At 43.7% G+C, this 12,636-nt stretch overlaps 1 protein-coding gene across 4 annotated transcripts in view; it reads left to right on the top strand.

Annotated features, from left to right (window-relative positions):
- The first annotated feature begins 1,650 nt into the window (after window positions 1-1,650).
- Window positions 1,651-12,636, top strand: part of DNAJC2 (DnaJ heat shock protein family (Hsp40) member C2) — a 44,549-nt gene continuing 33,563 nt past the window's right edge. For 2 of the 4 annotated variants that reach the window (XM_066238597.1, XM_066238599.1), the window contains exons 1-3: window positions 1,652-1,865; window positions 4,313-4,503; window positions 11,613-11,688. In XM_066238597.1, coding sequence (XP_066094694.1) covers window positions 1,802-1,865; window positions 4,313-4,503; window positions 11,613-11,688 — 331 coding nt within the window. In that variant the 5' untranslated portion in view covers window positions 1,652-1,801. Of the gene's footprint in view, window positions 1,866-4,312; window positions 4,504-11,612; window positions 11,689-12,636 lie in introns of all 4 variants that reach the window. The other 2 variants (XM_066238598.1, XM_066238600.1) reach the window with 2 other exon arrangements.

Raw genomic sequence — 12,636 nt, 5'->3', positions numbered from 1 at the left:
TGAGGACATTATACTAAGTGAATAAATCAGTCACAAAATGACAACTATTGTATGACTCCACTTATGTGTGGTACGTAGAGTAGTCTCATACAGAAAAAAATGGTAGTGGCAGGGAATGAGGGGATAAGGGGAGTTGATTACTGGGTCTAGAGATTGAGTTTTTACAAGATGAAGAGATTTGGAGATTAATTACAGAACATAGTTAATGTTCTTAACACTATTAAACTTTACACTTCAAAATGGTTAAGATATGAATTTTTTTGTTATGTACATTTTAACACACACACACACACACACACACACACACACAGAACCTTCATGACCTTAGAAATGATGGTGAGTATAGGTGGGGAAAATGGGAGAAAAAATTATTAAGAAAATGGAGTCAGGTAACTTTGAAACTTAGAGGCTGTTTTAACAGTGTTTGCATTAATAAATAAAGGGGTCTGGGAAAGCATTAAAGGGAGAAGATTAGCTTAATTTTGGAAATGTCAATCTTGAAGTGAAAATTTTGTCATGCAGTAAAATTCTATGTACTTAACAGATCAATTTTGTAGAGAGTAATTTGCTAATTTCTGAAGCTCTTTATCAAAGAGCTGCATGCCACGTTTTTGATTTTCTCCAATTCCAAGTGGGAGAAGAGGGAGAAGGAGGTCTGGGGGTTAATTTTGACCCACTGGTTCTCTTGCCCCCCACCCCTTTTGCGACAGAGAGACACTGGTAGGGAGAGAGATGAGAAGCATCAATTTGTAGTTGTGGCACTTTAGTTGTTTAGTTGTTGACTGATTGCTTCTCATACATGCCTTGATGGGGTGGGAGCTTCAGCCAAGCCAGTGACCCCTTGGTCAAGCCTGAGACTTTGGCTTCAAGCCCCTGACCTTTGGACTCAAGCCAGTAACCATATTCATGAACCCACACTCAAGCCTGACCCTGCGTTCAAGCTGGCGAGCTCTATCCACTGCACAACCACAAATCAAGCTGTTAGTTCTTACTTTTGAACTCAGTCAAGAAGGAATCATGTTTTAGGAATACAGTTGATTTTATTACACATTAAACAATTAAGTTCCAGAGTCTTGTAAAGGGAAAATATTTACACAAATCTTTACACTTTAGAGCAGGATAAAAAGTTGCTGGCCTTGGATTAAATCTATCGCTAGAGAACTTTCAGTGATTAGCATTAATTACCGTTTCCTCTCCAAATGTTATGAAGATTAAACTAAATAATGAAGGTAAATTTCTTAGTTATAGCACAACAAATATTAGCTGGTATTCTTTAACCACAAATGCATTACAGGTTTATGTACAGAATTCTCTCTGGATGTATAGACTAGAATCTTCTCAATACTAACACGTCTTTTCTTTTTTGATTATGCAAGTAGAGCTACTGAGAAAATCAGAGGTTAGGTTCAGACTAATATACGTAGAAGTAATTTAAAAATACAGATAAGTGCTGCTTCAGAAAATAACGCTCTACGTATCGCACCTGGACGAGAAAAAATCGTAATCATTTTGACCAGGGAACTGATAAGTCTAGGAATCTTTCTTTCACGTGTCTTGGTCCCCAGCCGGACCTGAGTCAGTGGAAGAACTAGGCTGCCGCACACGTTGGCGGGGTTGGGGCTGGCCTCACACAACGCGAAAGATCTAACCCGGAAGTAGTTATTGGCTGTCTCCAGGCGCCGGTTTCTGGGCGTCGCGGAGTCAAGGCGCGAGGCTGGGACCGAGGTAGAGCCGTGGGACGCTCAGCGCACTCCGCCTGGGACACGAGCCGCTGCGCCCGCGGGCCGGCCCCGGAGCCATCATGCTGCTCCTACCGAGCGCTGCGGAGGGCCAGGGCACCGCCGTCACCCACGCTCTGACCTCGGGTACGTGTCCGCTCAGCCCCGGCTCCGTCCCGCCTCGGCCGGCCCGGCCTCAGCTTCCACGCCCGCGGCCCCGCGCGGTCTCAGCCCCGGCGCCTGGCTCGCGGCCGCGTGGGGCCGGGCCGGTGCCTGCTCCCTGCTGTGCGGAACCGTTCCCCGGGCTGGGAGGGAGGGACGTCTTCTTTAAGCCCCCGCAGTTTCCCCTCTCGCTGCCGCTGACTCATGGGTTGGGCCGAGCAGTTCGGGACCGAACCCTCCGGAACCCCGCTGCCCGCCGCGAGCTCCCCGGTGCCTGAGGCCGCACAGAGCCTCGCTGCTGGCGCTCCCTCTCTCCGCCCCCCGCGGTGCTTTGTGAATGTAGCCCGACACTGCGCCTCGCCTCAGTATGAAAGCCCTCTGCGGTGCTGCGGTTGAGACCGTGCGGGGACTTTCACAGCAGGTACTGAGCGGAACTCGTGCTGCCGCGCAGGGTCGCGGGTGCAGAGCCCGGGACGGTCGTGCGTGTTGTAAACTCGGTGCCTCCAGTTCAGGGATCTGCACTGATGACCGTGCCGCTTACACGGACGGCTGTTGATGTGATTGTGAACGTATCACGACACAGCTTGTATTCGTGTTCATGGAGGTCTCTGTGCAAAATCTTAACACTAAAGGGCAAAGCTTGAAAGGCAATGTTCTTAAGAGTCACGCTCACGTGTCACAGGTAGTATTTCTTAAACATACGCTTTGAATCCTCTCCTGTGTGTGGTAAAAGAAATGCTTAATTTCCCAAACATTAAAACATAAAGTTAGAGAATTGTGGCCATTAGGTACAAAGGAATACTTACATCTGACTTAGTAATAACAGAGGAAAACTTTTTCCTTTCATTGGCATATGAAATTAAAATTAAGATGTTAGCTTTTTTCTGACCTAAATTGCATTTTGTGAAATGTTAATATACAGATGTACAGTGATTTACACTCACTTCCCAGAAATAATGGTAAAGCCTTACTTTTATATAAGTTTGATTTTTCAAAGTGCTTTCACAGTTTGTTGTTCAGTCTTCCAAGGAATCATGCCAGGTAGATACCTGCTCCTGTTTGTTTGTTGTTGTTGTTTGTTTTGTTTTTTGACAGACAGAGGAGAGATAGATAGGGACAGACAGACAAGAAGGGAGAAGATAGAAGCATTAATTCTTTGTTGCAGCTCCTTAGTTGTTCATTGATTGCTTTCTTGCTGTGCCTCGATGAGGAGGAGGGCTACACCAGAGCTAGTGATCCCTTGCTTAAGCTAGTGACGTTGGGCTTCAAGGCCAGCAACCTTTTGGGCTCAAGCCGGCTACCATGGTGTCATGCTCAAGCCAGTGACCTAGGGATTTTTTTTTTTTTTGTATTTTTCTGAAGCTGGAAATGGGGAGAGACAGTCAGACAGACTCCCGCATGCACCTGACTGGGATCCACCCGGCACGCCCACCAGGGGTGACGCTCTGCCCACTAGGGGGCGTCGCTCTGCCGCGACCAGAGCCACTCTAGCGCCTGGGGCAGAGGCCAAGGAGCCTTCCCCAGCGCCCAGGCCATCTTTGCTCCAATGGAGCCTTGGCTGCGGGAGGGGAAGAAAGAGACAGAGAGGAAGGAGGGGGGGTGGAGAAGCAAATGGGCGCTTCTCCTATGTGCCCTGGCTGGGAATTGAACCCGGGTCCTCCTCACGCCAGGCCGATGCTCTACTGCTGAGCCAACCGGCCAGGGCCGTCCTAGGGATTTTGAACGTGGGTTCTCTGCGTCCCAGTCCGATGCTCTATCCACTGCACCACTACCTGGTCAGGCATATCTGCTCCAGTTTTAAGTTCACTCATTTTGCATAACCACTAATTCAGACCTAGACTAAAATCAGTGCTTCTTATTTTGGTCCCAGAGCTGTTTCCTCCACTGTGGCACAGCTGTGTTAGCAGGTCCTCATTAGCTGCTGAAAATTGTCTTTCAGAACAAATCACTCCTGGTGAATCTTAAAATCTTTTAAAGCTATTTGAATCCAAGATTTTAATAATTAAGATGTTTTAGGTGTTTTTAAAAGCATATTTTTGTTTGTTTTTGATGTGGCTAGCTCTGTACAATTATAATTATTTATTGCTTTATAACAACTAGTGGTCTAAAAGTAAGCCAATTTGCAGCATTTCTTACTATTCCTTCCCTTCCTCTCATATCCCTAGAAAAGTATTGAATTATTGTTGACATTGATGAATGTTTTGTTTTGTCAGCTAATTTGAAGAGGTTGATTGAATACTCTGCAAATACTAGGAAATGATTATTTATTGCTAAGCCTCATGTTAAATGGATTACTGCAGCCATTTTCTTAGTTGATGATTTTTAAAATTATATTCTGATAATGCTGTTACTATTTTGATCTTATTTATTGCCTCAAAACAGATTTTTTCCATGCAATACATTGAAGCCTCTCTTAACACTTTCAATCACAGCCTCAACACTCTGTCAAGTTGAACCTGTGGGAAGATGGTTTGAAGCTTTTGTTAAGAGGAGAAACAGAAATGCTTCTGCCTCTTTTCAGGAACTGGAGGATAAGAAAGAGTTGTCAGAGGAGTCCGAAGATGAAGAACTGCAGTTAGAAGAATTTCCCATGCTGAAAACACTTGATCCCAAGGACTGGAAGGTATTTAAAATCTGAATCTTTTGTTCAATCAGATGCTTTGTTAGACACGGGCAGTTTTCTCACGAGTTTTCCATTAATAAACCATGTTTTAATATACTTCAGCAGGATGACTATAACTGAGTACCTGTTTATTGTTAAGCCTTGAGTGGGCTACTACTAGCCATAGGATACAGTCTCTACTGGAGAAGTCTAGGAAGGTCTTACAGAGAAGATCATCTTTGAGTTGATCTTAAAAGGATGAGAGGCAGTTTGTGAAGCAGAGAAAGGAGAAGATGTGTTCTATGCAGAGGGAATAGTTATGCATAGATACAGTGGAGTAAAAGCATATGCACCACCTTTTTGGGGATTAGTGAAGACTAAAGTAGGGTACTTGAGAGACGGTGGTGAGAAATTCTGAAACACTCTATAACAAACTCTAGTGTCCTTTTTTTATTTTTTTATTTTTATTTATTTATTTTTAGAGGGGTGGGGGGGAGAGAGAGAGAGAGAGAGAGAAAGGGAGAGAGAAAGGGGAGGAGCAGGAAGCATCAACTCCCATATGTGCCTTGACCAAGCAAGCCCACGGTTTTGAACCGGCAACCTCAGCGTTCCAGGTCGGGTTGACGCTTTATCCCACTGCGCCACCACAAGTCAGGCTCTAGTGTCCTTTTTTATGCTGTGCTAAGGCAAAAATTCACATTTTATTTTGGAGGCAGTAGGAAGTCATTAAAAGTTCTAAGCTAATTTTATAAAAGTAATTCTCAAAATTGCTTGGAAAGGGAGAGCAGGCCTGGACGGGAAGTGAATATAGTCGTTTGCCAGTATAGGCCTAATGCAGTCATCGAAGCCTTCAAGTGAATCTTTGATGCTTGAACTAAATTGGTGACTGGATTTGGAGAAAGAAGGCACAAATTTTGAGGGGAGGTAGTCTTGAGGGACTTTGGTGATCCTGGCTGGTGTCACAAGAGAAGGGAATGGATTCAAAAGACCTCTGAGCATTTGGGTTGAGTATCCTCTAGAGCAGGGGTCCCCAAACTTTTTACACAGGGGGCCAGTTTGCTGATCCTCAGATCGTTGGAGGGCCGGACTATAAAAAAAACTATGAACAAATCCCTGTGCACACTACACGTATCTTATTTTAAAGTAAAAAAACAAAATGGGAACAAATACAATGTTTAAAATAAAGAACAAGTAAATTTAAATCAACAAAGTGACCAGTATTTCAATGGGAACTATGGGCCTGCTTTTGGCTAATGAGATGGTCAATGTGCTCCTCTCACTGACCACCAATGAAAGAGGTGCCCCTTCCGGAAGTGTGACGGGGGCCGCATAAATGGCCTCCGGGGGCCACATGTGGCCCGCAGGCCGTAGTTTGGGGACCCCTGCTCTAGAGCAGTGTTTTTCAACCAGTGTGCCGCGGGGAAATTAAACATGGGTCCCCAAACTACGCAGCCCGCGGGGGCTATTTATCCAGCCCGCCACCAGCCACCTCCATCTGAACATAAACGTTCCCCTCACAATCCCTCCGGCTATCAGGGACAGGAAGAGTGGAGGCACAAGGAACGCTCACTGACTAATCACCTTCTAGGATTCATCTCGACCACTAGCGATGAACCAATAGTAGGCTGCCTCTCATCCACACCCAGGAAGGTCCCCGCTGGGGCTGCCGCGCACTTGTCATTGTGTGGCCGGGGCGAGTAGTTGAAGCTGCTACTCCTCCCCATGGTCCTCATTTCTAATCATGGTCAGGACTGGAGGTAAATGTTGCCACCACTAGATGAAGCCTCGGCCTCAGCTGGTTATGTCTATCCTGATGGTGTATATAGATATTTGACCTTTTTCTTTTTAAAAGAGGCCCCCGCAGAGGGTGATATACAATGCATCACAATGTTATCTATATTGTATATGGCCTCCTGAAGGGTCATCTTCTTAAAGAGCTCAAATCTCTATATACACCATCAAAACAGACAGAACCAAGGACCCTGCACCCAGCTGACCATGGGATTTGAACCCACAACCTCAGAGAGAACTCTAGTATTTATCAGAATCCTTACTTAGAAAGCAAACTTCTCAATCTGACAGTAGAGATGCTCTGAGGACTTATGATGTTACACAAGTACCCAACATTTTCTAAAATTGATTTTGTCCAGTCTCTATATAGAGAATTTGCCAAATTGATTTGAACCCACAACCTTGATGAAAGCTCCAGTATCTATTAGTGGGACTGTATATATGAGGGGATACATGGGACTGTATATATGAGGGGTTACATGGGACTGTATATATGAGGTTATGTGGGACTGTATATATGAGGGGGTTATCCTTTTTTATTTAACTTTTTTTAAATAAATGTAATTTATTTAAACTTTAAATAAATTCTAACAGAGTGTCATTTTGTGTCATTTTGGTAGGTGGTGTGCCCCAGGATTTTGTAAATGTAAAAAATGTGCCGCGGCTCAAAAAAAGGTTGAAAATCACTGCTCTAGAGCAGTGGTCCCTAACCTTTTTGGGGCCCACAGACTGGTTTAATGTCAGAAAATATTTTCACGGACCGGCCTTTAGGGTGGGACTGATAGATGTATCACGTGACCAAGACAAGCATCAAGAGTGAGTCTTAGATGGATGTAACGGAGGGAATCTAGTCATTTTTAAAAAATAAAATATCGTTCAGACTTAAATATAAGTAAAATGGAAATAATGTAAGTTATATATTCTTTCTCTGGGACAGGTATGGCCTATGGACCAGTACCAGTCTGCGGCCCGGGATTTGGGGACCACTGCTCTAGAGTGTGATCTCTAGAGGCAGGACGTAGAAGCAGGAAAAGGAAGTTTGTGGGGAATGTGGTGTTTGTGTTCAAGTTTAGCGATGTCAGAATTGAGGTTCTAGTAGTAACATACTAGTGAAGTTTTCTAGTAGATGGTTAGAAATTGGTCTGTGACTCTGGAAAGAAGTTAGAGCCAAAAACATTTGCAAGTCATTGGCACATAGGTGGTAGTAGAGGCTGTGAAACACTAAATGGCATCAGCCAAGAAGAATATAGATATAGATATTATATTGCTTAAGTAGACACTAGTATAATACTTAAATATATGTACTTTGGAATTAGAATGTCTGAATTCAAATCTGGTTCTATGCATTTAGTGTACAGGGCCCTTTGGAAAGTTACCTGATGTCTCACACCTCATTTCCCTTATTGGTATAATGATACTGCTGATAGCTCAGAGGATTAGAGTGAGGAGGAATGAATGGTGCATATAAAGCACTTAGCTTAATGCTTGGGCACATGATAAATTCAAAACCAATAGCAGATAATAAGTGTTCCTGTCTCTTCCGTGGGTATTAAAAGAGGTAAGGTGTATGTATAAAGAACTTAGAAAAGTAAAATTAGCTAAGAAGTATGAGTTAATTTCTTCTACCATCATCATCAATTTTAAAAGAAAAGAACTAAACATTGAGGAGCACTGATAGATATTTAAGGGGTGGTCAGAGGAGGAGAAACAGCAAAGGATACTAAGAAGAGTAAAAAGTAGAAAGAAAACAGAAAAAGACATTTGTTCAAGAAGGTTTATCAGGCACTATTCTCTTCAAAAATTAAAGGAGGAGGAAGTCACAAGACAGAAAACAATCACCAATGTCACTGCTTTGGAGATAGGTCCATCACTTAACATGAATAATGATAAAGAGCCAGTGGGTTTGACAAATGAAATTTAGGTGAGTACATTGAAAGCAGTTCTAGTGAAATCTTTAGGATGGCAAGAAATTGCAGTGGGTTGAGTTATTAGGAGGTGATGATGTAATAGAGACCTAAGTGTAAAATACTGTCTTTTAAAGCTGGGTTGTAAAGAAAATGAAAGTAAATAGTAACTTCAGGGAAAGGGTCAGGAGGACATAGAATTGGGGAATGTTGCAATCTACAGTAGAGAAAAGGAAGAAAGAATGGCGAAGTTCTTTGGTGTAGAAAAAAGTAGGTGACATCAGAGCAAGTAGCGGGTTTATACACTCATTTAATTGTTTCATTCAGCAAATAGGGATGAAACGCCAGCTGTGTGTGTCAGACCCTGCCCTAGGTGCTGAGGGTGCTGTGCTGAATGAGCCAGTATCACTGCTCCCACAAACCTCATATTCTAGCAAGGAAACAGATAGTAAACTTAATCAAGAATATGGCCACTTACAAAAAAAAAAAAAAAAAGAATATGGCTACCAAGTGCTGGGAAAAGAACAGGGTGACGCGATAGTGTCCAGATAACTGCTTTAGGTGGGAAAGGCCTATGGAGCTGACATTTAAGATTAAACCTGGATGATGTGCAGAGATCGAGGAGAGAGCATTCCAGGCAGAGAATTTGTGTTGAGGCGGAAAGAAGGCAAGTGGCTGGAACAGAGTGGACGAGGCAGAGAGGGGGAGGAGGTCAGAAGTAGCGGTCCTCAGTGGAAAGCCACTGATAATTTTTAAATACTTCAGTGGGGGGGAAAGGAGTGGAGGCAGGGAGAGAGGGTTGTCTCTCTTATACAGGGTGATGACATTTCAGCTGAGACTGAAGGCTGAGAAGGTGGCAGCCATGTGAGGAGGGGAGGAAGACTGCCTCAAAGGGAGACGAGCGCGTGAGGCCCTGGAGGAAAGAGCGCGGCCTCTTCAGTGAACTGAAGCACCACTGGTGTTTGGAAGTGCGTGACCAAAGCAGAGTGACAGTCCAGAAGGTTAGAGACAGAGGTGTCTGTGCCTCTAGAGCTCTGGAGGAGTCTGCTTGAGTGGATTAGAGAGTCAGGAGCATTTACAGGGGTCTTAACATAGTCCAACCCTGGCATTCGATCAGGTCCCTAGGATCAAAGTATAGAGGCCAGAGTAAACCTCAGAACTGAGCTTTTCAGGTCATTGAGAAAACAGTGAAAGTGGCTTACAAAGCTACTGGAAGGTGGGAAAAAAACTGGATTTACAGAAACTAAAGGAAGATAATGTTCCAAGAAGACTCAGCTGTGCTGCCATTGGGAGTTTAAGTCAAGTGAAGGCAGATGAGTGATTTTGGATTTGGTACATGGAAATTGATATTGACAAGGGCAGCTTTGTAGCGCCTGGGCAGCTTTGTAGTGTCCTGTAGTGGACAGAGCAGGACCAGAGTGGAGTGGTTTGAAAATGCTGCAGGGGACAGCTTCTTCAAGAGGTTTGACTTTGATAGGCAGCTGAGAAATGGGACAGGAGCTGGAAAAGGGGTCATGGAAGGTTTTTTTAAAAAAAGAAGAGCCCTGGCTGGACAGCTTGGGTAGTTAGAGCCTTGGCCTGAAGCACAGAGGTCACCAATTTCATCTCCGATTCAGGTCACATATAGGAGCAGATTGATGTTCCTGTCTCTGTCTCTCTTTCTCTCCCTTTCCCTCTCTCTAAAATAAATAAAATAAACAAAAAATGTTTAAATAAAAAAATATGAAAAAGATAATAGATGAAATTATCTGATGAAACTAATCCAGTTGACATTTAGGAGAAAACTGAAAGCTGCTAGTATTGAAGGAGACTTGGAGGTGAACTTCAGCACCAAGCTGAAAGGTGGAGTAATTCATCTTGGTAGGAAAAACTTTCTCAATTGTGAATTCAGGGAAAGGGAAACAATGTATGCATACAGATAGGGTGGTAGAAAGATACTAGAATTGGAGTAGGGTAATTTAAATTTTTTAGTTAAGCAGGAGGCAAGCTGTTGGTGAGAGGGTGGAGAAGGATCTGTAAGGTTTGAAGAAAGACGAGAGGACAGAAGGTATGTAATAGTAATCTTACTACTGGAAAGGTGAACCAACTGGAACAAAGTTTGGTTGCCAGGCATAATAAAGGAGCCAACCCTGTGAAGTTTGCAGCCCTGAATTTAAAGGGAAACCAGTCAGCCCTATTGACTTTTTTCTCCCATATTTTATGTTCTCAACTCCCCTGCTTTCCCACTCATTCTCCAGTACTACATATACCATCTGAGTTCCTCTAGGAGCCTTCACTGCAGCTGCTACCTCAACTCTTAAATTTACAGTGATGTTAACCAAAGTAAAGATGAAAGCAGGTAGTTCTATCATGAGAAGTTTCTCGAAATTTCCATTAACTTACCCTTTTTGTTCCACATGGCTCCTAGTTTTGTCCTATCACTGCCCTGACCCAGCCGACCAGGGCTGCTGTAATGCTTCCTTCAGTTCTGAAATTTTCCTTTAATTTTGGATGGCCATAGGATATAAATAGGTTTTAAGAGGAAAAAGGGCTCTAGGATCAAGTAAGTTTGGAAGATGCTGGGTTTTACAAGTTCCTGTTTACTTGCTTGTTCTTTTTCTTAATTGCAGAACTTCTCAGAGCTGTTATGGGCCTTATGTGTATTCACATAATCAAGACGGCTATAACAAGAGTCTGCATTTACCAAACAAATGACCACAGAACCCTTTTTTTAAAAGAGAGAGAGGAACGGATAGGGACAGACAGACAGGAAGGAAGAGAGATGAGAAGCATCAATCCTTCGTTGCTGCTGCTTAGTTGTTCATTGATTGCTTTCTCATGTGTGCCTTGATGCTGGAGTGGGGAGGCTACAGTGGAGTGAGTGACCCCTTACTCAAGCCAAGAACCTTGGGCTCAAGCCAGCAACCTTGGGTTCAAGCCAGCGACCATGGGGTCATGTCTATGATCCCACACTCAAGCCGGTGACCTCAGAGTCTCAAACCTGGGTCCTCTGCATCTCAGTCCAATGCTTTGTCCACTGCACCACTGCCTGGTCAGGCCACAGAACCCATTTTATACAGAATCTCTCATCTCTTGGGAGCTTGTTTAGAGATTCTAGTGGGGGAGCTCAGCTACTCATGTACCTTTGACCAAAAAAGTACATGAGTAGTACTTTTCCCCTTTCTCCTCTAATGGGGAAGGTTGTCCTCTCCAACCGAGTGCGCAGCTTTGGGAGAGATGCACCTGGAGCAGTCGGGGAAGAAGGGGACACCTGCCTAACCAGGTACCTCAGCCAAATCAGCCCTGGCGATCAGTGGGGTGACAGATGTCACAGCCAGATCTCCCTCACAGCCTTGGAGGCATCACTTTGGGAAGAACTGTTTTTGGGGTCCCAAAACACAAGGGATAGGGTATATTGCTGCATTTCAAACTTGACTCCCTTTTGTGTTTTATCAGAACCAAGATCATTATGCAGTACTTGGACTTGGCCATGTAAGATACAAAGCTACACAAAGACAGATCAAAGCAGCACGTAAGTATTTCATTATTTTGAAATAGGTATCTGGTATCTGAAATGTTATCCTTTTGAAAACATAAATGCAGGATCATGGTTTATAGCCATAACTCTAGATTTAACAGTGTGTGTCATGTGGTCATAACAGTTCGTAACCACACTCTCCTTTACCTTCAGAACCAGGAAAAAAAGCAGTCTCCTGTGGACTTTCTCATTAGGAATAAGAAATCAGGATGGTAGGTGTGTGTGTTTGTGACAGGACAAAGAATATTCTTCCAATGGCAAGCTTTAAAAACATATTTCATCTTTCTTTAGAAGGATGGCCTTGTTACTTAGGGTTTTTTTATGTTATTCTGTGGTCTTAGATCACAGCTTTTTTGCTTTTTTTTTTATACAGAGACAGAGAGAGAGTCAGAGAGAGGGATAGATAGGGACAGACAGGAATGGAGAGAGATGAGAAGCATCAATCATCAGTTTTTCATTGCGACACCTTAGTTGTTCATTGATTGCTTTCTCATACATGCCTTGACCGTGAAGCTATAACAGACCGAGTAACCCCTTGCTTGAGCCAGCGTCCTTGGGTTCAAGCTGGTGAGCTTTTGCTCAAACCAGATGAGCCTGCGCTCAAGCTGGCGACCTCGGGATCTTGAACCTGGGTCTTCCCGGTCCAACACTCTATCCACTGCGCCACCGCCTGGTCAGTCGATCACACCTTTTTTGATACCACCCTTTGTCATTTGTCCAAGAAAGAGTTATCTGACGCTTCATTATTATTTTTAATTGACAAGGTTAAAAATTTGGGGGGCGGTTATTGCTGGGAACACTATCCCCTTAGTGTTTCTAAATCTCCTGTCCTTTGCATTCCTGTTGATATAATTCCCTATACAGCACTCAGTTCATCTAATTAGTAAAGTTTTATGAAAAAGGTAGGTGAAGGTGATTAGTTTTCTGTGTTTTCCCTTAGAA

Source organism: Saccopteryx bilineata, chromosome 7 (assembly GCF_036850765.1).
Source record: "Saccopteryx bilineata isolate mSacBil1 chromosome 7, mSacBil1_pri_phased_curated, whole genome shotgun sequence".
NCBI lineage: Eukaryota > Metazoa > Chordata > Mammalia > Chiroptera > Emballonuridae > Saccopteryx > Saccopteryx bilineata.
Note: the sequence above shows the minus strand (reverse complement) of the source record. Positions and strands in the feature narration are given on the sequence as shown.